At 47.6% G+C, this 23,654-nt stretch overlaps 1 protein-coding gene across 2 annotated transcripts in view; it reads right to left on the bottom strand.

Moving 5' to 3' along the window:
- The window catches only part of CCNI (cyclin I), a 96,389-nt gene extending 73,883 nt beyond the window's left edge, over window positions 1-22,506 (bottom strand). The window contains exon 1 of one of the 2 annotated variants that reach the window (XM_063919630.1): window positions 22,158-22,506. In XM_063919630.1, the coding sequence (XP_063775700.1) occupies window positions 22,158-22,223 (66 nt within the window). In that variant the 5' untranslated portion in view covers window positions 22,224-22,506. The remainder of the gene's footprint in view (window positions 1-22,157) is intronic. The other variant, XM_063919624.1, reaches the window with a different exon arrangement.
- Between the last annotated feature and the right edge of the window lie 1,148 nt (window positions 22,507-23,654).

Genomic DNA, 23,654 nt, shown 5'->3' with positions numbered 1-23,654 from the left:
TTGGAAGTGATAGAAAAAAAATATATTTACTAGAACCCACTGTTTTGTCCACAGATATCTACAACAATGACAGCCTGAGGCTCCAGAAAGATGGCTAAAGGGGGGTACACACAGGAGATTTCTCCCGGAGATGTGTGCTGAGTGATCTATCACAGACCGCTCAGCATACATCTCTCCCCCTCCCTCAGCACAGCGCGATGTGTGCCGAACGAGAGGGGGGTGGACCGCTCAGCTCACCCAGCGGTGATCTGAGCGATCTACTAGATTTGGCATGCATGCCAAATCTAGAGCCGCCATAGAATAGCATCGCTCGGTGTGTACCCCCCTTAAGAACAGTCGCTCGGTGTGAACACATCGCTCGGTGTGTACCCCCCTTAAGAACAGTTATTAGCATTCTGTGGCCGCTTAATCAACATGTAATACCAATTTGCCAGGTTGGTAACTGCAGTGGGAAAGGGGCATGAGGCAGGTTGCAGCCGGGGTGGCACCCGTGTTAGGCTCCCAGCTGCGACCCACGTATTTAGTGTAAAAGGGGTATAAGCGTGCACTATGTACACATATTCAAAATTAGGATACTTACCTGCCAGCGAGAGTGCAACTGGGTATAAGAAATCTGAAATAAGCCAACAGTGTAAGAACCACTCACCCTCTCAATAAAAAAACAAAACAATACATGCGGTATCCTATAATGTGATTTGCCGTAAGAGAATACTATCTGACTATCCAATTATAGTCCGTTTTTACCAGGTGGTAAATCACCCGTTATCAGGTGATAGCACATGGGATCCGTGATAACTTAGCGGACCCATGTGTTACTGTCCAATAACGGGTCTCCTGGGGTTGATTATTGGGGATTCTACTTTGCTTGCATGATTCTGCTCCCTCGATAGGACAGCACCCTACAGGGTCTATTCATGAAGCAGTGAAAAGAGTGGAGAAGTGAGCCTGTGGAGAAGTCACCCATGGCAACCAATCAGCTACTCCATATAATTGTTTAGTATGCAAATTATAAAATAAGAATTTACTTACCGATAATTCTATTTCTCGGAGTCCGTAGTGGATGCTGGGGTTCCTGAAAGGACCATGGGGAACAGCGGCTCCGCAGGAGACAGGGCACAAAAAGTAAAGCTCTAGGATCAGGTGGTGTGCACTGGCTCCTCCCCCCACGACCCCCCTCCAAGCCTCAGCTAGGATACTGTGCCCGGACGAGCGTACACAATAAGGAAGGATTTATGAATCCCGGGTAAGACTCATACCAGCCACACCAATCACACTGTAAAACCTGTGATCTGAACCCAGTTAACAGTATGATAACAGCGGAGCCTCTGAAAGATGGCTCACAACAATAATAACCCGATTTTTGTAACTATGTACAAGTATTGCAGATAATCCGCACTTGGGATGGGCGCCCAGCATCCACTACGGACTCCGAGAAATAGAATTATCGGTAAGTAAATTCTTATTTTCTCTATCGTCCTAGTGGATGCTGGGGTTCCTGAAAGGACCATGGGGATTATACCAAAGCTCCCAAACGGGCGGGAGAGTGCGGATGACTCTGCAGCACCGAATGAGAGAACTCCAGGTCCTCCTTAGCCAGGTTATCAAATTTGTAGGATTTTACAAACGTGTTTGCCCCTGACTAAATAGCCGCTCGGCAAAGTTGTAAAGCCGAGACCCCTCGGGCAGCCGCCCAAGATGAGCCCACCTTCCTTGTGGAATGGGCATTTACATATTTTGGCTGTGGCAGGCCTGCCACAGAATGTGCAAGCTGAATTGTATTACACATCCAACTAGCAAAAGTCTGCTTAGAAGCAAGAGCACCCAGTTTGTTGGGTGCATACAGGATAACAGCAAGTCAGTTTTCCTGACTCCAGCCGTCCTGGAACCTATATTTCAGGGCCCTGACCACATCTAGCAACTTGGAGTCCTCCAAGTCCCTAGTAGGCGCAAGACACCACAATAAGCTGGTTCAGGTGAAACACTGACACCACCTTAGGGAGAGAACTGGGGACGAGTCCGCAGCTCTGCCCTGTCCGAATGGACAAACAGATATGGGCTTTTTTGAGAAAAAAACCACCAATTTGACACTCGCCTGGTCCAGGCCAGGTCCAAGAGCATGTTCACTTTTCATGTGAGATGCTTCAAATCCACAGATTTGACTGGTTTTAAACCAATGTGTTTTGAGGAATCCCAGAACTACGTTGAGATCCCACAGTGCCACTGGAGGCACAAAAGGGGGTTGTATATGCAATACTCCCTTGACAAACTTCTGGACTTCAGGAACTGAAGCCAATTCTTTCTGGAAGTAAAATCGACAGGGCCGAAATTTGAACCTTAATGGACCCCAATTTGAGGCCCATAGACACTCCTGTTTGCAGGAATCGACCGAGTTGAAATTTCTTCGTGGGGCCTTCCTGGCCTCACACCACGCAACATATTTTCGCCACATGTGGTGATAATGTTGTGCGATCACCTCCTTTCTGGCTTTGACCAGGGTAGGAATGACCTCTTCCTGAATGCCTTTTCCCTTAGGATCCGGCGTTCCACCGCCATGCCGTCAAACGCAGCTGCGGTAAGTCTTGGAACAGACATGGTACTTGCTGAAACAAGTCCCTTCTTAGCGGCAGAGGCCATAAGTCCTCTGTGAGCATCTCTTGAAGTTCCGGGTACCAAGTCCTTCTTGGCCAATCCGGAGCCATGAGTATAGTTCTTACTCCTCTACGTCTTATAATTCTCAGTACCTTAGGTATGAAAAGCAGAGGATGGAACACATACACCGACTGGTACACCCACGGTGTTACCAGAACGTCCACAGCTATTGCCTGAGGGTCTCTTAACCTGGCGCAATACCTGTCCCGTTTTTTGTTCAGACGGGACGCCATCATGTCCACCTTTGGTAATTCCCAACGGTTTACAATCATGTGGAAAACTTCCCCATGAAGTTCCCACTCTGCCGGGTGGAGGTCGTGCCTACTGAGGAAGTCTGCTTCCCAGTTTCCATTCCCGGAATGAAACACTGCTGACAGTGGTATCACATGATTTTCCGCCCAGCGAAAAGTCCTTGCAGTTTTTGCCACTGCCCTCCTGCTTCTTGTGCCGCCCTGTCTATTTACGTGGGCGACTGCCGTGATGTTTTATCCCACTGGATCAATACCGGCTGACCTTGAAGCAGAGGTCTTGCTAAGCTTAGAGCATTATAAATTTACCCTTAGCTATATTTATGTGGAGAAAAGTCTCCAGACTTGATCACACTCCCTGGAAATTTTTTCCTTGTGTGACTGCTCCCCAGCCTCTCGGGCTGGCCTCCGTGGTCACCAACATCCAAAACTGAATGCCGAATCTGCGGCCCTCTAGAAGATGAGCACTCTGTAACCACCACAGGAGAGACACCCTTGTCCTTGGATATAGGGTTATCCGCTGATGCATCTGAAGATGCGATCCGGACCATTTGTCCAGCAGATCCCACTGAAAAGTTCTTGCATGAAATCTGCCGACTGGAATTGCTTCGAAGGAAGTCACCATTTTTTTACCATGGCCCTTGTGCAATGATGCACTGATTTTAGGAGGTTCCTGACTAGCTCGGATAACTCCCTGGCTTTCTCTTCCGGGAGAAACACCTTTTTCTGGACTGTGTCCAGAATCATCCCTAAGCACAGGAGACTTGTTGTCGGGATCAGCTGCGATTTTGGAATATTTAGAATCCACCCCTGCTGTTGTAACAGTATCCGAGATAGTGCTACTCCGACCTCCAACTGTTCCCTGGACTTTGCCCTTATCAGGAGATCGTCCAAGTAAGGGATAATTAAGACGCCTTTTCTTCGAAGAAGAACCATCATTTCGGCCATTACCTTGGTAAAGACCCGGGGTGCCGTGGACAATCCAAACGGCAGCGTCTGAAACTGATAGTGACAGTTCTGTACCACGAACCTGAGGTACCCTTAGTGATAAGGGCAAATTTGGGACATGGAGGTAAGCATCCCTGATGTCTCGGGACACCATATAGTCCCCTTCTTCCCGGTTCGTTATCACTGCTCTGAGTGACTCCATCTTGATTTGAACCTTTGTAAGTGTTCAAATTTTTTTAGATTTAGAATAGGTCTCACCTAGCCTTCTGGCTTCAGTACCACAATATAGTGTGGAATAATACCCCTTTTCTTGTTGTAGGAGGGGTAATTTAATTATCACCTGCTGGGAATACAGCTCGTGAATTGTTTCCCATACTGCCTCCTTGTCGGAGGGAGACCTTGGTAAAGCAGACTTCAGGAGCCTGCGCAGGGGAAACGTCTCGACATTCCAATCTGTACCCCTGGGATACTACTTGTAGGATCCAGGGGTCCTGTACGGTCTCAGCGTCATGCTGAGAGCTTGTCAGAAGCGGTGGAACGCTTCTGTTCCTGGGAATGGGCTGCCTGCTGCAGTCTTCTTCCCTTTCCTCTATCCCTGGGCAGATATGACTCTTATAGGGACGAAAGGACTGAAGCTGAAAAGACGGTGTCTTTTTCTGCAGAGATGTGACTTAGGGTAAAAAACGGTGGATTTTCCAGCAGTTGCCGTGGCCACCAGGTCCGATGGACCGACCCCAAATAACTCCTCTTCCTTTATACGGCAATACACCTTTGTGCCGTTTGGAATCTGCATCACCTGACCACTGTCGTGTCCATAAACATCTTCTGGCAGATATGGACATCGCACTTACTCTTGATGCCAGAGTGCAAATATCCCTCTGTGCATCTCGCATATATAGAAATGCATCCTTTAAATGCTCTATAGTCAATAAAATACTGTCCCTGTCAAGGGTATCAATATTTTTAGTCAGGGAATCCGACCAAGCCACCCCAGCTCTGCACATCCAGGCTGAGGCGATCGCTGGTCGCAGTATAACACCAGTATGTGTGTATATACTTTATGATATTTTCCAGCCTCCTGTCAGCTGGCTCCTTGAGGACGGCCCTATCTATAGACGGTACCGCCACTTGTTCTGATAAGCGTGTGAGCGCCTTATCCACCCTAAGGGGTGTTTCCCAACGCGCCCTAACTTCTGGCGGGAAAGGGTATACCGCCCATATTTTCTATCGGGGGGAACCCACGCATCATCACACACTTCATTTAATTTATCTGATTCAGGAAAAACTACGGTAGTTTTTTCACATCCCACATAATACCCTCTTTTGTGGTACTTGTAGTATCAGAAATATGTAACACCTCCTTCATTGCCCTTAACGTGTGGCCCTAATAAGGAATACGTTTGTTTATTCACCGTCGACACTGGATTCAGTGTCCCTGTCTGTGTCTGTGTCGACCGACTAAAGTAAACGGGCGTTTTAAAACCCCTGACGGTGTTTTTGAGACGTCTGGACCGGTACTAATTGTTTGTCGGCCGTCTCATGTCGTCAACCGACCTTGCTGCGTGTTGACATTATCACGTAATTCCCTAAATAAGCCATCCATTCCGGTGTCGACTCCCTAGAGAGTGACATCACCATTACAGGCAATTGCTCCGCCTCCTCACCAACATCGTCCTCATACATGTCGACACACACGTACCGACACACAGCACACACACAGGGAATGCTCTGATAGAGGACAGGACCTACTAGCCCTTTGGAGAGACAGAGGGAGAGTTTGCCAGCACACACCAAAAACGCTATAATTATATAGGGACAACCTTATATAAGTGTTTTCCCTTATAGCATCTTTTTTATATATTTCTAACGCCAAATTAGTGCCCCCCCTCTCTGTTTTAACCCTGTTTCTGTAGTGCAGTGCAGGGGAGAGCCTGGGAGCCTTCCCTCCAGCCTTTCTGTGAGGGAAATGGCGCTGTGTGCTGAGGAGATAGGCCCCGCCCCTTTTTCGGCGGCCTCGTCTCCCGCTCTTAACGGATTCTGGCAGGGGTTAAATATCTCCATATAGCCCCCGGAGGCTATATGTGAGGTATTTTTAGCCAAATTAGGTTTTCATTTGCCTCCCAGGGCGCCCCCCTCCCAGCGCCCTGCACCCTCAGTGACTGCCGTGTGAAGTGTGCTGAGAGGAAATGGCGCACAGCTGCAGTGCTGTGCGCTACCTTTAGAAGACTGAGGAGTCTTCTGCCGCCGATTCTGGACCTCTTCTCGTTTCAGCATCTGCAAGGGGGCCGGCGGCGAGGCTCCGGTGACCATCCAGGCTGTACCTGTGATCGTCCCTCTGGAGCTAATGTCCAGTAGCCAAGAAGCCAATCCATCCTGCACGCAGGTGAGTTCACTTCTTCTCCCCTAAGTCCCTCGTTGCAGTGATCCTGTTGCCAGCAGGACTCACTGTAAAATAAAAAACCTAAGCTAAACTTTTCTAAGCAGCTCTTTAGGAGAGCCACCTAGATTGCACCCTTCTCGGCCGGGCACAAAAATCTAACTGAGGCTTGGAGGGGGGTCGTGGGGGGAGGAGCCAGTGCACACCACCTGATCCTAGAGCTTTACTTTTTGTGCCCTGTCTCCTGCGGAGCCGCTGTTCCCCATGGTCCTTTCAGGAACCCCAGCATCCACTAGGACGATAGAGAAATGTTACTTCAATGCTGATTGGTTGCCATGGGCAACTTCTCCACTGGCTCACTTCTCTACACTTTTTACTGCTTCATGAATAGAACCCTATGTTTGTTTAATTTCCTTATGCTGGTCATTTAGCCACTATCACAATGAACACTTAAAGGATGCCACACGCTTCTTTTCCCTCTCCCCAGGACCGTTTCTAACCAATGTGGCTCCCAGTGCGAGATTTAAAAATGCACCCCCCCCCCCCCCACTCCCCCCATGCACATAAAAAAAAAAAATGTGCCCCCCCCCCCCCCCCCATAGATATAAAGAGTGAAAGCGCGCTCCCGGCAAGGGGGCGTGGCCTTGTTAAAATGGGCGTGGCTTTGTTAAGATGGGCGTGACCTCATCTGATCTCATCATCACGGCCACCAAAGGATAAAAAAAATAAAAAAAAGTCCTCATTTTACACATTACAGCAGGCACGCGACCCCATTTTACACAGCACGGCAGGCAAGAGTCCCCATTTTACACATTGCGGCAGGCACGTGCCCCCATTTTACACATTGCGGCAGGAAAGTGTCCCCATTTTACACATTGCGGCAGGCACGTGCCCCCATTTTACACAGTACGGCCGACAGGTGTCCCTATTTTACACATTAAGGCAGGTGGTGGTGGGGGGGAGGGAGTGAGAGAGAGAGGGAGAGGGGTTAACTCACATTTCAAGCGGTTCTTCCCGCTCTTCAGCCGCCTCTCCCTCGTCTGCGCGGCGGCGCCGCCGGCCGGCTTGGCTCCCCTTCTCCCTCTTCCCGAGTGCCCAGCTCGGGGGGGGGGGGGGGGCGGGATTTCGCGGAATGATGCGATTGCGACGTCACGACGCAAACGCGTCATTCCGCGAGACCTCGCCCCCCGAGCTGGGCACTTGGGAGCAGAGGGGAGGAGGGTTTCAAAGTCCTCAAAAAGTGTCGCGGTGGGCGCCCCGTCGCAAGAAACGGCACTGCCTCTCCCCTTCAATAATAAAACCGATCATTATGTGACATACTACAGTTTGATAGGCACTGACTTTCCTGTTTTTTATGCTCCTTTGGGGACTGTAGTTATCTCATTACTGACTTGTTTTGTGACAGTTTCAAACGAGGCTGAAGTTAGCCTCTTATTCGGCCAGCTTCTTATTCGAGCTCCAGCTTCATATTCAGAAAATTTAGTTTTGCAAGGGTTAACCAGTCTTGGGCCACAAATTTGACCCCTGAAACCAAACAGAGGATGGTCACCTGCATGTGACCCATTTGTATTTTGCCTGGCCCAACGCTGTTTTGGGCATGAAATACACTGGCAAAGTGGGCACACACCATATTTTACCATTTTGAATAAGTAGCTGTAGATTTGCAAGGGTTAACTAGTCTTGGGCCACAAATTTGACCCCTGAAACCAACAGAGGATGGTCACCTGCATGTGACCCACTTGTATTTTGCCTGGCCCAACGCTGTTTTGGCCATGAAATACACTGGCAAAGTGGGCACACACACCATATTTCACCATTTTGAATAAGTAGCTGTAGATTTACAAGGGTTAACTAGTCTTGGGCCACAGACACCTGAAATCAACAGAGGGTGGTCACTTACATATGACCCACTTGTAATTTGCTTGGCCCAATGCTGTTTTGGGCATCAAATACACTGGCAAAGTGGGCACAAACACCATTTTATAAATTGCCATTTTGAATAAGTAGCTGTAGATTTGCAAGGGTTAACTAGTCTTGGGCCACAAATTTGACACCTGAAATCAGAGGGTGAACACTTACATATGACCCATTTGTATTTTGCCTGGCCCAACACTGTTTTGGGCATGAAATACACTGGCAAAGTGGGCACACACACCATATTTTGAATAAGTAGCTGTAGTTTTGCAAGGGTTAAGTAGTCTTGGGACACAAATTTGACACCTGAAATCAGGATCCTGCAATACAGGCTCTGCGCACAAAGCTTTTCTTAAATTCTGCAAAGTAGTCTCTGCGGGCCTAGGGGGTAATTCAGACTGCATTACTGCAGCGGCAGCGATCGCAGTCTGAATTACTTTGTGGAGTGCGCCATGCGCGTGCGCACCCCGGGAGCCCCGGGAGATTCGATCAGCATCGCAGGGCTTCGATCGCATCTGCCTGATTGACAGGCAGAGGCGGTCACGTGGCGGGAAGTGGCATGCCACCAGCTTTAGAACCACGTTCTGGACAACAGAGGCCTGTCTGGACCGTTGGGGGGGGGTGGCCCGAGGCATCTGCGTGGGGTCACACACAGCCTCTGCGACCCGGGATGTGGCGAGTAGCGGACTGCCAGCGTGCAGGAGCTTCGCTTGCAGGGAGCTACTTATCAGGTACAAAATCATCGCCACAGTGCAATGGTTTTGTACCTATGCGAGGGGGGGGAAGGGGGGCTAGGGCCAGTCAAGCGGGGCGGACTAGTCCTGTGCTGGGCATCCACCCGCATATCAGAGTAAATGATTATAGGTGTGCTACATTTAGCACATCTACGATTAGATCTTGTCTTGGGACTGTTTCATCAGACATTCAGTGAATGATGCTGCCCTGTGGCAAATTCGCATATGAACCTACGCAGTGGCGGAACAAGACCATGGTGGGCCCAGGTGCAACAGAATGCATTGCCCCAGCCCCCCCAAGATCCAAAACATGAGTGTCAAAAAATAGGGCATGGTCTCATTGAAAAGGGGTGTGGGCACACAATAGTACCACCATTTCAAATTATGCCACACAGTAGTGCAACCTTATTACATTACACTGATTTACATTACATTACACTGAACAGTAGTACTCCTTATATATGTTACGCTACACAGTAGTGCTCCTGAAACACGTTACACCACACAGTACTGCTTCTTATACGCATTACGCCACATAGTAGAGCTCCTTCTACACGTTACGCCACACAGTAGTGCTCCTTATACACATTACAACACACAGTAGTGCCTCTTATACATGTTACACCACACAGTAGTATTCTTAATATACATTATACCACACAGTAGAGCTCCTGATACACGTTACTCCACACAGTACTGCTCCTTATACATGTTACGCAACACAGTAGAGCTCCTTATACACGTTACAACACACAGTAATGGTCCTTACACACTTTACGCCACACAATAGTGCTCCTTATGCACGTTATGCCACACAGTGGTGGTTCTTATATACGTTACACCACACAGTAATACCCCTTATACAGGTTACGCCACACAGTAGAGCTCCTTATACACATTATGCCACACAGTAGAGCTCCTGATACACGTTACTCCACACAGTACTGCTCCTTATACATGTTACGCAACACAGTAGAGCTCCTTATACACGTTACAACACACAGTAATGGTCCTTACACACTTTACGCCACACAATAGTGCTCCTTATGCACGTTATGCCACACAGTGGTGCTTCTTATATACGTTACACCACACAGTAATACCCCTTATACAGGTTACGCCACACAGTAGATCTCCTTATACACATTATGCCACACAGTAGAGCTCCTTTTACACGTAACGCCAATATAGTAGGCACTACGGGTAAGTTTTAGGGTTAGGCTGGTGGGGGAGGGGGAGGCACTGGGGTGGTGGCTAGGGTTAGGCTGTGGGGAGGGGAAAAGGTTAAGGTTAGCTACTAGGGAAAGGTTTAGGGATTAGGGATAGTGGGGAAAATACTCACCAGAACACTGCTGAGACATCGCCAATGCAATGTGATCCAGAAAAAGGCACTGCTGTCACCGGTATAAAGTACGAAACTGCTATATCACAAGGGACTGCTTGTTGACAGTTCTTCATGTCGACATAATGAATATCAATATGATAACTGTCGGCCAATTGTATCCAACTCCCACAAAAACTCAGGAGACTTCTCACTGTATAAAGATGGGACAATTCCTTTGTACAAGGATACACAAGGCCCATGGAGACAGATGTCCACACTATGCATCATGCAGCCAGCAGCAGCACATGCACCCTGGGTGACAATACATGACTTTGTGCTTGGCTGCCTTAGTGGGGTCACTCTATGCAGTGCTGTATGTTATATGTCACTGCACAGTCACCATTACTATTTGCAGAGAGACCAGCTTACTGTAACAACCCCGCCCACCACCTCCCTATCTCCGCCCCTTCAATGTAGGCTCCGCCTCTTTGAGGTCCGCGATTCTGAGATTGCAGGATGAAATGTACAATTAGAAAAATGTATAATAAAATAAAAATAAATAAACACACAGCTGCCTGACCGCCTTACAAGGAATGCTGCTGCACTACCTCAGATACTCTACAGTTTAGAAGCATGGTCACGTGATGCTCCGGCGCCAGTAGCAAAAAGAAACAGCTGGGCTGCCCGTGAATGAGAGGGGAAGATGGCCCCTTCTCCTTCTCCAGACTCCTCCACTACATCTTTCTCCCCCTCTGGCCAGACCGCAGCTCTGCACACCAGCTCAGCCTCATTCTGTTAAGGGGAACCGGCGGCTTGCAGCGCGCCAGCAGATGGCATGTAATGAGTCAGTCTGAGCAAACCCACTGTGGTAGAGAAGGCTGTTGTTGCTTTGGCAGCTTCCATCAGAGGAATTTGCCAGTACCCCTTCAGTAAATCTAGCGTAGTTAGATACTGGCTTATTGCTAAGTTTTCTACCAGTTCATCAACCTGGGCCATAGGATAGGAATCAAACCGAGGAACTTTATTTAACTTTCTGAAGTAATTACAGAATCTCAAAGCTCCAAAAGGCTTGGGCTCTAAAAAAAATGGGATTATTTAATTCACTGTTTGACTACTCTATGACCCCCAAGCGCCGCATCACTTCCAGTTCCCGTTTTACTGCTGCCTGTTGGGCCTCAGATATACAATATGGCCTTTGCTTTATCACCCCCCCGGGTGGAGTAACATTGTCATGCGGTATGATTTGAGTTTTCCCCAGGAGGGCAGAGAACACAACCTGGTACTGTGCTACTAAGTTTACCACTTCTTGTTTCTGGCTAGGACTCAAAGTTACTTCAGTAGGCCCCTGACATTCTGGGGTTTTCACGGCCACTAAAAAGGGCTGACTGGCACTTTCCAAGGCTTCAACAAATTCACATGGTAGACTTTTACCTCTTTCCTTCTACCTTCCTGCCGTACCTAGACACAAGTATCAGTACCTTGTCGCCCCTATTAAAAGTCTGGTTGACAGCAGTAACGCCATGACTGCGTTTTTGATCCTGTTGAGCTCTTACCATATGCTTGGTCAGAAGTGGCATAATTTGCCTTAGACAGCCATACAATTGGGACACAAACTGAACGATGTTAGGCTCTTGGGACAATTGCTGCTCTCACCCATCTTTTAATAGATCTAGTATCCCTCTGCATTGTCTACCATAGAGGAGTTTGAAGGGTCTAAACCCCATACATACAGTCTCTATATAAATAAAGGATAATAATAATAATAATAATAATAATAATAATAATAATAATAATAATAATAGAGGCTTGGGGTACCTCTCAAACTGCAAACATTAGCTAAAGTAAGAGTAGGTCCTAATCTCGCTTCTCCTGTGACACTGCCCTTTTCATCATCTGCATAAAGGTTCTGTTAAAGCATTCGACCAAGCCATCTGTCTGCGGGTGGTAAACCGAAATGGTAATTCTATTCACCTTTAACAGGCGACACAGGTATTTCATTAATTTAGACACAAAAGGGGTACCTTAGTCGGTCAGGACCTCTATTGGTATTCCTAGACGGGTATACAGCATCAAGAACTCCCGGACAATAGTGCTAGATTTCATGTTACATAGTGGTATGGCCTCCGGGTACCCGGTGGAGTAGTCCACCGTCACCAATATATACTGATGCCCATGATCCGATTTTTCTACTGGCCCTATCAGATCTATAAAAATTGGTTCAATAGGCATAGAAATTATAGTCAGGAAAACCAAGGGCGCCCTAAATTCTGTATGGGGTGCATTCTTTTGGTACACTGGGCATTCCTGACAATATTTTTTTACTGCAGCATGAATGCCTGGCCAGGAGAACCATAGCTGGAGAGTTTTCTCCTCCCCTAAATGGCCACCCCATAAATGCATGTGAGCCGCCCTCAATACCAGCTGCTCGTGTTTTCAGGGAATCAGCAACTGGTCTACCCTTTTACCTTGCAAATAAGTTACAAGGTAAAACAAAATTGTTTTTCACATAAAAGTAAAGTACACCTTCAGGTAGTAAAGCAGAGTTTACCTTACCATTTACCACTACCACATTTTAAAAAGTATTGGACAAGTTGCCATCGTTATGTTGATCTCGCCTAAAGTCCTGCAAAGACACTCTTTCGCAAATGGTGGACTAATGTGTCTCAATCTCACTGGCAAGAGAGGGCTTTAGTCATACAACCTTGGCTTCCAGTAGATCTTGGTCCCTGTGACAGCTCAACCTCTGTCTGTCTGCCAATGTCATGCCAGGTAACAAACTCCTGCAACAGTGGGAAGTCCTGGCCCAGGATTAGTGGATAAGGAGGTTTGGAAGCTACTGTTGCTACCATTTTTACTGGTCTTCCTTTAAATCCTGTAATCACCACTGGCAGGTGCACTCATGGGCATTCTTCTATGTCACCAAGTATACATAGCACCTTTACCAGAAGCACAACCTGGCCAGACCCGGGAAGAACCAGGTTAGCAGAGATGATAGACAATTCATTGCCAGTATCAACCAAGGCCCAGATATCCCAGCCTTTAATCTGTACCATCAGATGAAACAGGGTAGTTTCAGCTGGGGAAATAATTCCAGGCGCCATACTAAATACAGGCTGTGCTGTTTTCCCTGGGCTGCAATCCACTAGCTCACCCTGCTTTAAGAAGTACCGCTGTGCATGACTGTGCTCTCTGCACTCAAAACATACGACTGGAAACAGGCTGTTTGCTTTAACAATGGGGATCTGGGTACTGGGCTTAGGTACTGGCTGTAACCCTTGCTTGGCTTTATTAAATTTTCCCAGGGTCAGGTACCTCTCAATCACCGCTGCTAGCTCCTCAATTGTCTGGTGATCAGCCTCCAGGGCCCAGTGTTTTACACCACGGTCTAATACCCATATAGCCTGGTCAAGAGCCATCACTTCCACTACCCACTGAGAAGAGTTTTTATCTGTCTGTAACCAGGTTTTACTGTTTGACCATTGGAGGCTCAGATGGGTTCAGCTGCAACTCATAATATTCTTGGGCTTTGCTGGGACCCGTCACCCCAATCCTGCCGAGTATAGCTTCCTTCAAGCAAGGCTAGGAGCTGACTTCAGACAACTTTAACTCAACATAGGCTCTCTGTGACTCCCCTGTGTGATAAGGAGCTAATCTAACCCTTGATTTCTGGTATCAAATATGTCGCCCAAGACTAGTTAACCCTTGCAAAACTACAGCTACATATTCAAAATGGTAAATTATAATATGGTGGTTGTGCTCACTTTGCCAGCGTATTTCATTCACAAATCAATGTTGGGCCAGGCAGAACACAAGTGGGTGATATGTAAGTGACCACGTTCTGTTGATTGCAGGTCTCACAATTGTGTCTCAAGACTAGTTAACTCTTGCAAAACTACAGCTGCTTATTCAAAATGGTAAATATGGTGTGTGTGCCCACTTTGCCGGTGTATTTCATGCCCAAAACAGCATTGGGCCAGGCAGAATACAAGTGGGTCATATGTAAGTGACCACGCTTTGTTGATTTTAGGTGTCAAATTTGTGGCCCAAGACTAGTTAACCCTTGCAAAACTACAGCTACTTATTCAAAATGGTAATTTATAAAATGGTGTTTGTGCCCACTTTGCCAGTGTATTTGATGCCCAAAACAGCACTGAGCCAAGCAAAATACAAGTGGGTCATATGTAAGTGACCACGCTTTGTTGATTTCTGGTATCAAATATGTCGCCCAAGACTAGTTAACCCTTGCAAAACTACAGCTACATATTCAAAATGGTAAATTATAATATGGTGGTTGTGCCCAATTTGCCAGCGTATTTAATTCACAAATCAATGTTGGGCCAGGCAGAATACAAGTGGGTGATATGTAAGTGACCACGTTCTGTTGATTTCAGGTGTCAAATTTGTGGCCCAAGACTACTTAACCCTTGCAAAACTACAGCTACTTATTCAAAATGGTAAATTATGGTGTTTGTGCCCACTTTGCCAGTGTATTTCATGCTCAAAACAGCGTTGGGCCAAGCAAAATACAAGTGGGTCATATGTAAGTTACCACCCTCTGTTGATTTCAGGTGTCAAATTTGTGGCCCAAGACTAAAAAACCCTTGCAAAACTACAGCTACTTATTCAAAATGGCAATTTATAAAATGGTGTTTTTGCCCACTTTGCCAGTGTATTTCATGCCCAAAACAGTGTTGGGCCAAGCAAAATACAAGTGGGTCATATGTAAGTGACCACGCTTTGTTGATTTCAGGTGTCAAATTTGTGGCCCAAGACTAATTAACCCTTGCAAAACTACAACTACTTATTCAAAATGGCAATTTATAAAATGGTGTTTGTGCCCACTTTGCCAGTGTATTTTATGCTCAAAACAGCGTTGGGCCAGGCAAAATACAAGTGGGTCATATGCAAGTGAATACGCTCTGTTAATTTTTGGGGTCAAATTTGTGGCCCAAGACTAGTTAACCCTTGCAAAACTGCAGCTACTTATTCAAAATGGTAAAAATAAGAATTTACTCACCGGTAATTCTATTTCTCGTAGTCCGTAGTGGATGCTGGGAACTCCGTAAGGACCATGGGGAATAGCGGGCTCCGAAGGAGGCTGGATTTATGACTACCTGGTGTGCACTGGCTCCTCCCACTATGACCCTCCTCCAAGCCTCAGTTAGGACACTGTGCCCGGACGAGCTGACATAATAAGGAAGGATTTTGAATCCCGGGTAAGACTCATACCAGCCACACCAATCACACCGTACAACTCGTGATACTATATCCAGTTTGACAGTATGAAAACAACCGAGTCTCTCAACAGATGGCTCAACAATAACCCTTTAGTTATCAATAACTATTTACAAGTATTGCAGGCAATCCGCACTTGGGATGGGCGCCCAGCATCCACTACGGACTACGAGAAATAGAATTACCGGTGAGTAAATTCTTATTTTCTCTGACGTCCTAGTGGATGCTGGGAACTCCGTAAGGACCATGGGGATTATACCAAAGCTCCCAAACGGGCGGGAGAGTGCGGATGACTCTGCAGCACCGAATGAGAGAACTCCAGGTCCTCCTCAGCCAGGGTATCAAATTTGTAGAATTTTGCAAACGTGTTTGCCCCTGACCAAGTAGCTGCTCGGCAAAGTTGTAAAGCCGAGACCCCTCGGGCAGCCGCCCAAGATGAGCCCACCTTCCTTGTGGAATGGGCATTTACAGATTTTGGCTGTGGCAGGCCTGCCACAGAATGTGCAAGCTGAATTGTACTACAAATCCAGCGAGCAATAGTCTGCTTAGAAGCAGGAGCACCCAGCGTGTTGGGTGCATACAGGATAAACAGCGAGTCAGATTTTCTGACTCCAGCCGTCCTGGAAACATATTTTCAGGGCCCTGACAACGTCTAGCAACTTGGAGTCCTCCAAGTCCCTAGTAGCCGCAGGCACCACAATAGGCTGGTTCAGGTGAAACGCTGACACCACCTTAGGGAGAAACTGGGGACGAGTCCTCAATTCTGCCCTATCCATATGGAAAATCAGATAAGGGCTTTTACATGATAAAGCCGCCAATTCTGACACTCGCCTGGCTGAAGCCAAGGCCAATAACATGACCACTTTCCACGTGAGATATTTCAGATCCACGGTTTTTAGTGGCTCAAACCAATGTGATTTTAAGAAACTCAACACCACGTTGAGATCCCAAGGTGCCACAGGAGGCACAAACGGGGGCTGAATATGCAGCACTCCTTTCACAAATGTCTGAACTTCAGGTACTGAAGCTAGTTCTTTTTGAAAGAAAATCGACAGAACCGAGATCTGTACTTTAATGGAGCCTAGTTTTAGGCCCATATTCACTCCTGCTTGCAGGAAATGCAGAAATCGACCTAGTTGAAATTCCTCTGTTGGGGCCTTTTCGGCCTCACACCATGCAACATATTTCCGCCATATGCGGTGATAATGATTTGCCGTAACATCTTTCCTGGCTTTAATAAGCGTAGGAATGACTTCCTCCGGAATGCCCTTTTCCTTCAGGATCCGGCGTTCAACCGCCATGCCGTCAAACGCAGCCGCGGTAAGTCTTGGAACAGACAGGGCCCCTGCTGTAGCAGGTCTTGTCTGAGCGGCAGAGGCCACGGGTCCTCTGAGATCATCTCTTGAAGTTCCGGGTACCACGCTCGTCTTGGCCAATCCGGAACCACGAGAATTGTGTTTACTCCTCGCTTTCTTATTATTCTCAATACCTTTGGTATGAGAGGCAGAGGAGGGAACACATAAACCGACTGGTACACCCACGGTGTCACTAGAGCGTCCACAGCTATCGCCTGAGGGTCCCTTGACCTGGCGCAATATCTTTTTAACTTTTTGTTGAGGCGGGACGCCATCATGTCCACCTGTGGTTTTTCACAACGGTTTACCAGCATCTGGAAGACTTCTGGATGAAGTCCCCACTCTCCCGGGTGGAGGTCGTGTCTGCTGAGGAAGTCTGCTTCCCAGTTGTCCACTCCCGGAATGAACACTGCTGACAGTGCTAGTACATGATTCTCCGCCCATCGGAGAATTCTTGTGGCTTCTGCCATTGCCATCCTGCTTCTTGTGCCGCCCTGTCGATTTACATGGGCGACTGCCGTGATGTTGTCTGACTGGATCAGCACCGGCTGGTGTAGGAGCAGGGATTTTGCTTGACTTAGGGCATTGTAAATGGCCCTTAGTTCCAGAATATTTGTGTGAAGGGAAGTCTCCTGACTCGACCATAGTCCTTGGAAGTTTCTTCCCCGTGTGACTGCCCCCCAGCCTCGAAGGCTGGCATCCGTGGTCACCAGGACCCAGTCCTGTATGCCGAACCTGCGGCCCTCTAGAAGATGGGCACTCTGCAGCCACCACAGTAGAGACACAGAGACACCCTGGTTCTTAGACGTGTCGTCGGAACCAGCTGTGACTTTAGGATATTCAGAATCCAGCCGTGCTGGTGCAGCACTTCCTGAGATAGTGCTACTCCCACCAACAACTGTTCCTTGGACCTCGCCTTTATTAGGAGATCGTCCAAGTACGGGATAATTAAAACTCCCTTTTTTCGAAGGAGTATCATCATTTCCGCCATAACCTTGGTAAATACCCTCGGTGCCGTGGACAGTCCAAACGGCAGCGTCTGGAATTGGTAATGGCAATACTGTACCACAAATCTGAGGTACTCCTGGTGAGGATGGTAAATGGGGACATGCAAGTAAGCATCCTTGATGTCCAGGGATACCATGTAATCCCCCTCGTCCAGGCTTGCAATAACCGCCCTGAGCGATTCCATCTTGAACTTGAATTTTTTTATGTATGTGTTCAAGGATTTCAAATTTAAAATGGGTCTCACCGAACCGTCCGGTTTCGGCACCACAAATAGTGTGGAGTAGTAACCCCGGCCTTGTTGAAGTAGGGGTACCTTGATTATCACCTGCTGGGAATACAGCTTGTGAATTGCCGCTAGTACCGCCTCCCTGTCTGAGGGAGCAATCGGCAAGGCAGACTTTAGGAAACGGTGGGGTGGAGACGCCTCGAATTCCAGTTTGTACCCCTGAGATACTATTTGAAGGATCCAGGGATCCACCTGTGAGCGAGCCCACTGATCGCTGAAATTCTTGAGGCGGCCCCCCACCGCACCTGGCTCCGCCTGTGGAGCCCCACCGTCATGCGGCGGACTTGGAAGAAGAAGCGGGGGAGGACTTTTGCTCCTGGGAACCTGCTGTTTGTTGCAGCCTTTTTCCCCTACCTCTGGACAGAAAAGACCCGCCTTTTCCACGCTTGTTTTTCTGGGTCCGAAAGGACTGAACCTGATAAAACGGCGCCTTCTTAGGCTGTGAGGGGACATGGGGCAAAAATGCTGACTTCCCAGACGTTGCTGTGGAAACTAGGTCCGAGAGACCATCCCCAAATAATTCCTCACCCTTATAAGGCAAAACTTCCATGTGCCTTTTAGAATCTGCATCTCCTGTCCACTGGCGAGTCCATAAGCCTCTCCTAGCAGAAATGGACAATGCACTTACTTTAGATGCCAGCCGGCAGATTTCCCTCTGTGCATCTCTCATATATAAGACTGAGTCTTTGATATGGTCTATGGTTAGCAGAATCGTGTCTCTGTCTAGTGTGTCAATATTTTCTGACAGCTTATCTGACCAGGCAGCGGCAGCACTGCACATCCATGCTGACGCAATAGCTGGCCTAAGTATAATGCCTGAGTGTGTGTATACAGACTTCAGGATCGCCTCCTGCTTTCTATCAGCAGGTTCCTTGAGGGCGGCCGTATCCGGAGACGGTAGTGCCACCTTTTTAGACAAACGTGTGAGCGCTTTATCCACCCTAGGAGGTGTTTCCCAACGTGACCTATCCTCTGGCGGGAAAGGGAACGCCATTAGTACCTTCTTAGGAATTACCAATTTTTTATCAGGGAAAGCCCACGCTTCTTCACACACTTCATTTAATTCATCTGATGGGGGAAAAACTACGGGTAGTTTTTTCTCCCCAAACATAATACCCTTTTTAGTGGTACCTGTATTTATATCAGAAATGTGTAACACCTCTTTCATTGCCTCAATCATGCAGTGAATGGCCTTAGTGGGCATCAGATTAGACTCATCGTCGTCGACACTGGTGTCAGTATCAGTGTCGACATCTGCGCCTGCGATCTGAGGTAGCGGGCGTTTCAGAGCCCCTGATGACCTTTGAGACGCCTGGACAGGCACGAGCTGAGAAGTCGGCTGTCCCACATTTGGCATGTCGTCAAATTTCTTATGTAAGGAGTCTATACGTGCACTCATTTCTTTCCATAAGCTCATCCACTCAGGTGTCTGCCCCGCAGGGGGTGACATCCCTTCTAAAGGCATCTGCTCCGTCTCCACATCATTATCCTCATCAAACATGTCGACACAGCCGTACCGACACACCGCACACACACAGGGAATGCTCTAACAGAGGACAGGACCCACAAAAGCCCTTTGGGGGGACAGAGTGAGAGTATGCCAGCACACACCAGAGCGCTATATAATGCAGGGACTAACTGAGTTATGTATACTGCGCCTAAATTTAGTGCCCCCCCTCTCTTTTTTACCCTTTTCTGTAGTGTAGACTGCAGGGGAGAGCCAGGGAGCTTCCTTCCAGCGGAGTTGTGAGGGAAAATGGCGCCAGTGTGCTGAAGGCGATAGCTCCGACCCTTTTTTCCGCGGACTATTCTCCCGCTTTTTTCTATATTCTGGCAGGGGTATTTTCCACATATATAGCCTCTGGGGCTATATATTGTGGTATTTTTGCCAGCCAAGGTGTTATTATTGCTTCTCAGGGCGCCCCCCCCCAGCGCCCTGCACCCTCAGTGACCGGAGAGTGAAGTGTGTGTGAGGAGCAATGGCGCACAGCTGCAGTGCTGTGCGCTACCTTGGTGAAGACTGATGTCTTCTGCCGCCGATTTTCCGGACCTCTTCTTGCTTCTGGCTCTGTAAGGGGGACGGCGGCGCGGCTCCGGGACCGAACACCAAGGCTGGGCCTGCGGTCGATCCCTCTGGAGCTAATGGTGTCCAGTAGCCTAAGAAGCCCAAGCTGGCTGCAAGCAGGCAGGTTCGCTTCTTCTCCCCTTAGTCCCTCGCTGCAGTGAGCCTGTTGCCAGCAGGTCTCACTGAAAATAAAAAACCTAATTTCTATACTTTCTAAAGGCTCAGGAGAGCCCCTAGTGTGCATCCAACCTCGGCCGGGCACAAAATCTAACTGAGGCTTGGAGGAGGGTCATAGTGGGAGGAGCCAGTGCACACCAGGTAGTCATAAATCCAGCCTCCTTCGGAGCCCGCTATTCCCCATGGTCCTTAAGGAGTTCCCAGCATCCACTAGGACGTCAGAGAAATATGGTGTGTGTGCCCACTTTGCCAGTGTATTTCATGCCCAAAACAGCATTGGGCCAATCAAAATACAAGTGGGTCATATGCAAGGGACCCTACTCTGTTGATTTCAGGTGTCAAATTTGTGACCCAAGACTCATTAACCCTTGCAAAACTGAATGATCTGAATAAGAAGTGAATAAGAAGCTAGAGCTTGAATAAGAAGTGAATAAGAAGCTAACTTCAGCCTCGTCAGTTTCAATAAACTTTATATTTAGGAAAAAATAAATACAACTATTTAGACTTTTCCCCACGATGTAAAACCTCTGGTAACGTGTGGAAACCCACTGATTCCACATAATGCAGAATTTAATGGGTTTCCCCGCGCATTAGATGCAGGGGCTCATTTATTGCAGATTTTCCAGCCTCTGGGGATTAGGCGCAGGGTCCCCACAGCTAACTAAATTGGGCATAGCTGACAATTAGCTGTTGGGGCTAATCAGAAATGGCAATATTTTTAACTTGTAATAAACAGAATGAAATAAAACGTACATGTAAAAACACAGAGCAAAGCACCCAAGCCGGTCACGTAACCACAATCCCACCGAAGGTTGGGTTTATGTGACCAACCCGGCCGGATTCCCGGCTTTTAAATGGCTGGGGTGGGGCGAGCGCAACGAAGCCCCTTGCGGGCTCGTGGCTGGCTGCGCTCACCACAGGTTCAATTCCTACTCTATGGGTGTTGTGGACACCCACGAGTAGGTATAGTGGTACATTTACTAAGCAGTGATAAGAGCGGAGAAGTGAGCCAGTGGAGAAGTTGCCCCATCAACCAATCAGCACTGAAGTAACATCTATAATTTGCATACTATAAAATGATACAAAGCTGCTGATTGGTTGATGGGGAAACTTCTCCACTGGCTCACTTCTCCGCTCTTATCACTGCTTAGTAAATGTACCCCATAGTCCCTGTTGGTCAGCATGCAGACCAGCGGGCTATTCAATGTTCAGGATCCCGACGTCGGTATTGTGACCGGCGGTCACCTAACCGCATCCCACCCAAACATAGTAAAAATCTAAGTCATTGGAAACAATGGATTCTATTTTTAGATCTGTTCATACATGCTGTACCACTGTTACAAACACTAAGAAAACTCCTAAAATGAACACAAGTGGGTGTGAGGGTGGTAAGGAGAGAAACAAGGGACAGGGTTTGTGTACTAGCATTGTACTGCATTGACTGGATGCACAGGGATGATGTCACTACGCTTCTCTCCTGCTGCTGCTGGTGAAATGGATCTCAAAGCAATGCAACTCAAATGATCATCAGTATAATACTAACAGTATCTTATATCTTGTGCTTATATACAGAAGCAATTAAACATGAAATATTCACAGTGTATTATTGAAAAACACAAAACAGACTGGTAACTTAGATCTCTCAATGTCTATGCACAACAGAAATACAGGTATAGCTAGCTCAATACATATAATGTACATACAATATACTGTTATAGTATATGTCACTATAAATACAATTTATTAAGCATTAACATAATATATTTAAGGAAATTTAACATAAGACATTTTAACACCTCGCTCTTCCTTATTTTATATAGCTATTGCACCAGCTCACCTCCCCTGCAAAGCTGTAGGTTTCACTGTTGCATTTGGAGATCATCCGGTCCATTAAAAAAATCATATAAAAAACAATATATTTTATAAAATAGTGCCCTCCATTTATATGAGGGTTTGTCCTCCTTGCTTTTGGAAGCTGGAGGGATTCATGATTGCTGCCTCTCCCAAATAGGTTATCGTGTCCTTCTTCTTGTAAAGGGGTTTCCTTGGGGTGGAGAGGGGGGGGGAGAGGAGGTGGATGATGGAGTACAAAAAAAAAAAAAAATCAGAAGAACGAGGGGAAAAGAGATAAAGAGGAAGGGAGAACTACTTTACTTCCTAAGGGGGTGGGGAGGAAAAGAAGGGCCGGTAGGAGGAGGAAGGATATATCTGCTGTAATCTGTAGGCTGAGAATGAGGGGGAGGGGTCACTCACATAAACATGATGAAGGGGGGTGGGAGGAAGCTGCTGTGAGTAGAACTGCAGCTGAAGTTAGCTTCTTATTCAGCCAGCTTCTTATTCACTTCTTATTCAAGCTCCAGCTTCTTATTCACTTCTTATTCAAGCTTCAGCTTCTTATTCAGTTATTATTCAAGCTTCAGCTTCTTATTCACTTCTTATTCGAGCTCCAGCTTCTTATTCAGATCATTCAGTTTTGCAAGGGTTAATGAGTCTTGGACAACAAATTTGACAACTGAAATCAACAGAGGAGGGTCGCTTTCATATGACCCTCATGTTCTTTGCCTTGTCCAAAGCTGGTTTGGGCATGAAAGATGCTGGCAAAGTGGACATATACACCGTATTATGATTTACTATTTCTCTATCGTCCTAAGTGGATGCTGGGGTTCCTGAAAGGACCATGGGGAATAGCGGCTCCGCAGGAGACAGGGCACAAAAAAGTAAAGCTTTACTAGGTCAGGTGGTGTGCACTGGCTCCTCCCCCTATGACCCTCCTCCAGACTCCAGTTAGATTTTGTGCCCGAACGAGAAGGGTGCAATCTAGGTGGCTCTCCTAAAGAGCTGCTTAGAGAAAGTTTAGTTTAGGTTTTTTTCTTTACAGTGAGTCCTGCTGGCAACAGGATCACTGCAACGTGGGACTTAGGGGGAAAGTAGTAAACTCACCTGCATGCAGAGTGGATTTGCTGCTTGGCTACTGGACACCATTAGCTCCAGAGGGATCGAACACAGGCCCAGCCGTGGAGTCCGGTCCCGGAGCCGCGCCGCCGACCCCCTTGCAGATGCTGAAGCGTGAAGAGGTCCGGAAACCGGCGGCTGAAGACTCCTCAGTCTTCATAAGGTAGCGCACAGCACTGCAGCTGTGCGCCATTTTCCTCTCAGCACACTTCACTGGGCAGTCACTGAGGGTGCAGAGCGCTGGGGGGGGGCGCTCTGAGAGGCAAATATAAACCTTATACAAGGCTAAAAATACCTCACATATAGCCCATAGGGGCTATATGGAGATATTTAACCCCTGCCTGACTGGAAAAATAGCGGGAGAAGAACCCGCCGAAAAAGG

Source organism: Pseudophryne corroboree, chromosome 1 (genome assembly GCF_028390025.1).
Source record: "Pseudophryne corroboree isolate aPseCor3 chromosome 1, aPseCor3.hap2, whole genome shotgun sequence".
Taxonomy (NCBI): domain Eukaryota; kingdom Metazoa; phylum Chordata; class Amphibia; order Anura; family Myobatrachidae; genus Pseudophryne; species Pseudophryne corroboree.
The sequence above is the reverse complement of the archived record's forward strand: the minus strand, read 5'-3'. Positions and strand labels throughout refer to the sequence as shown.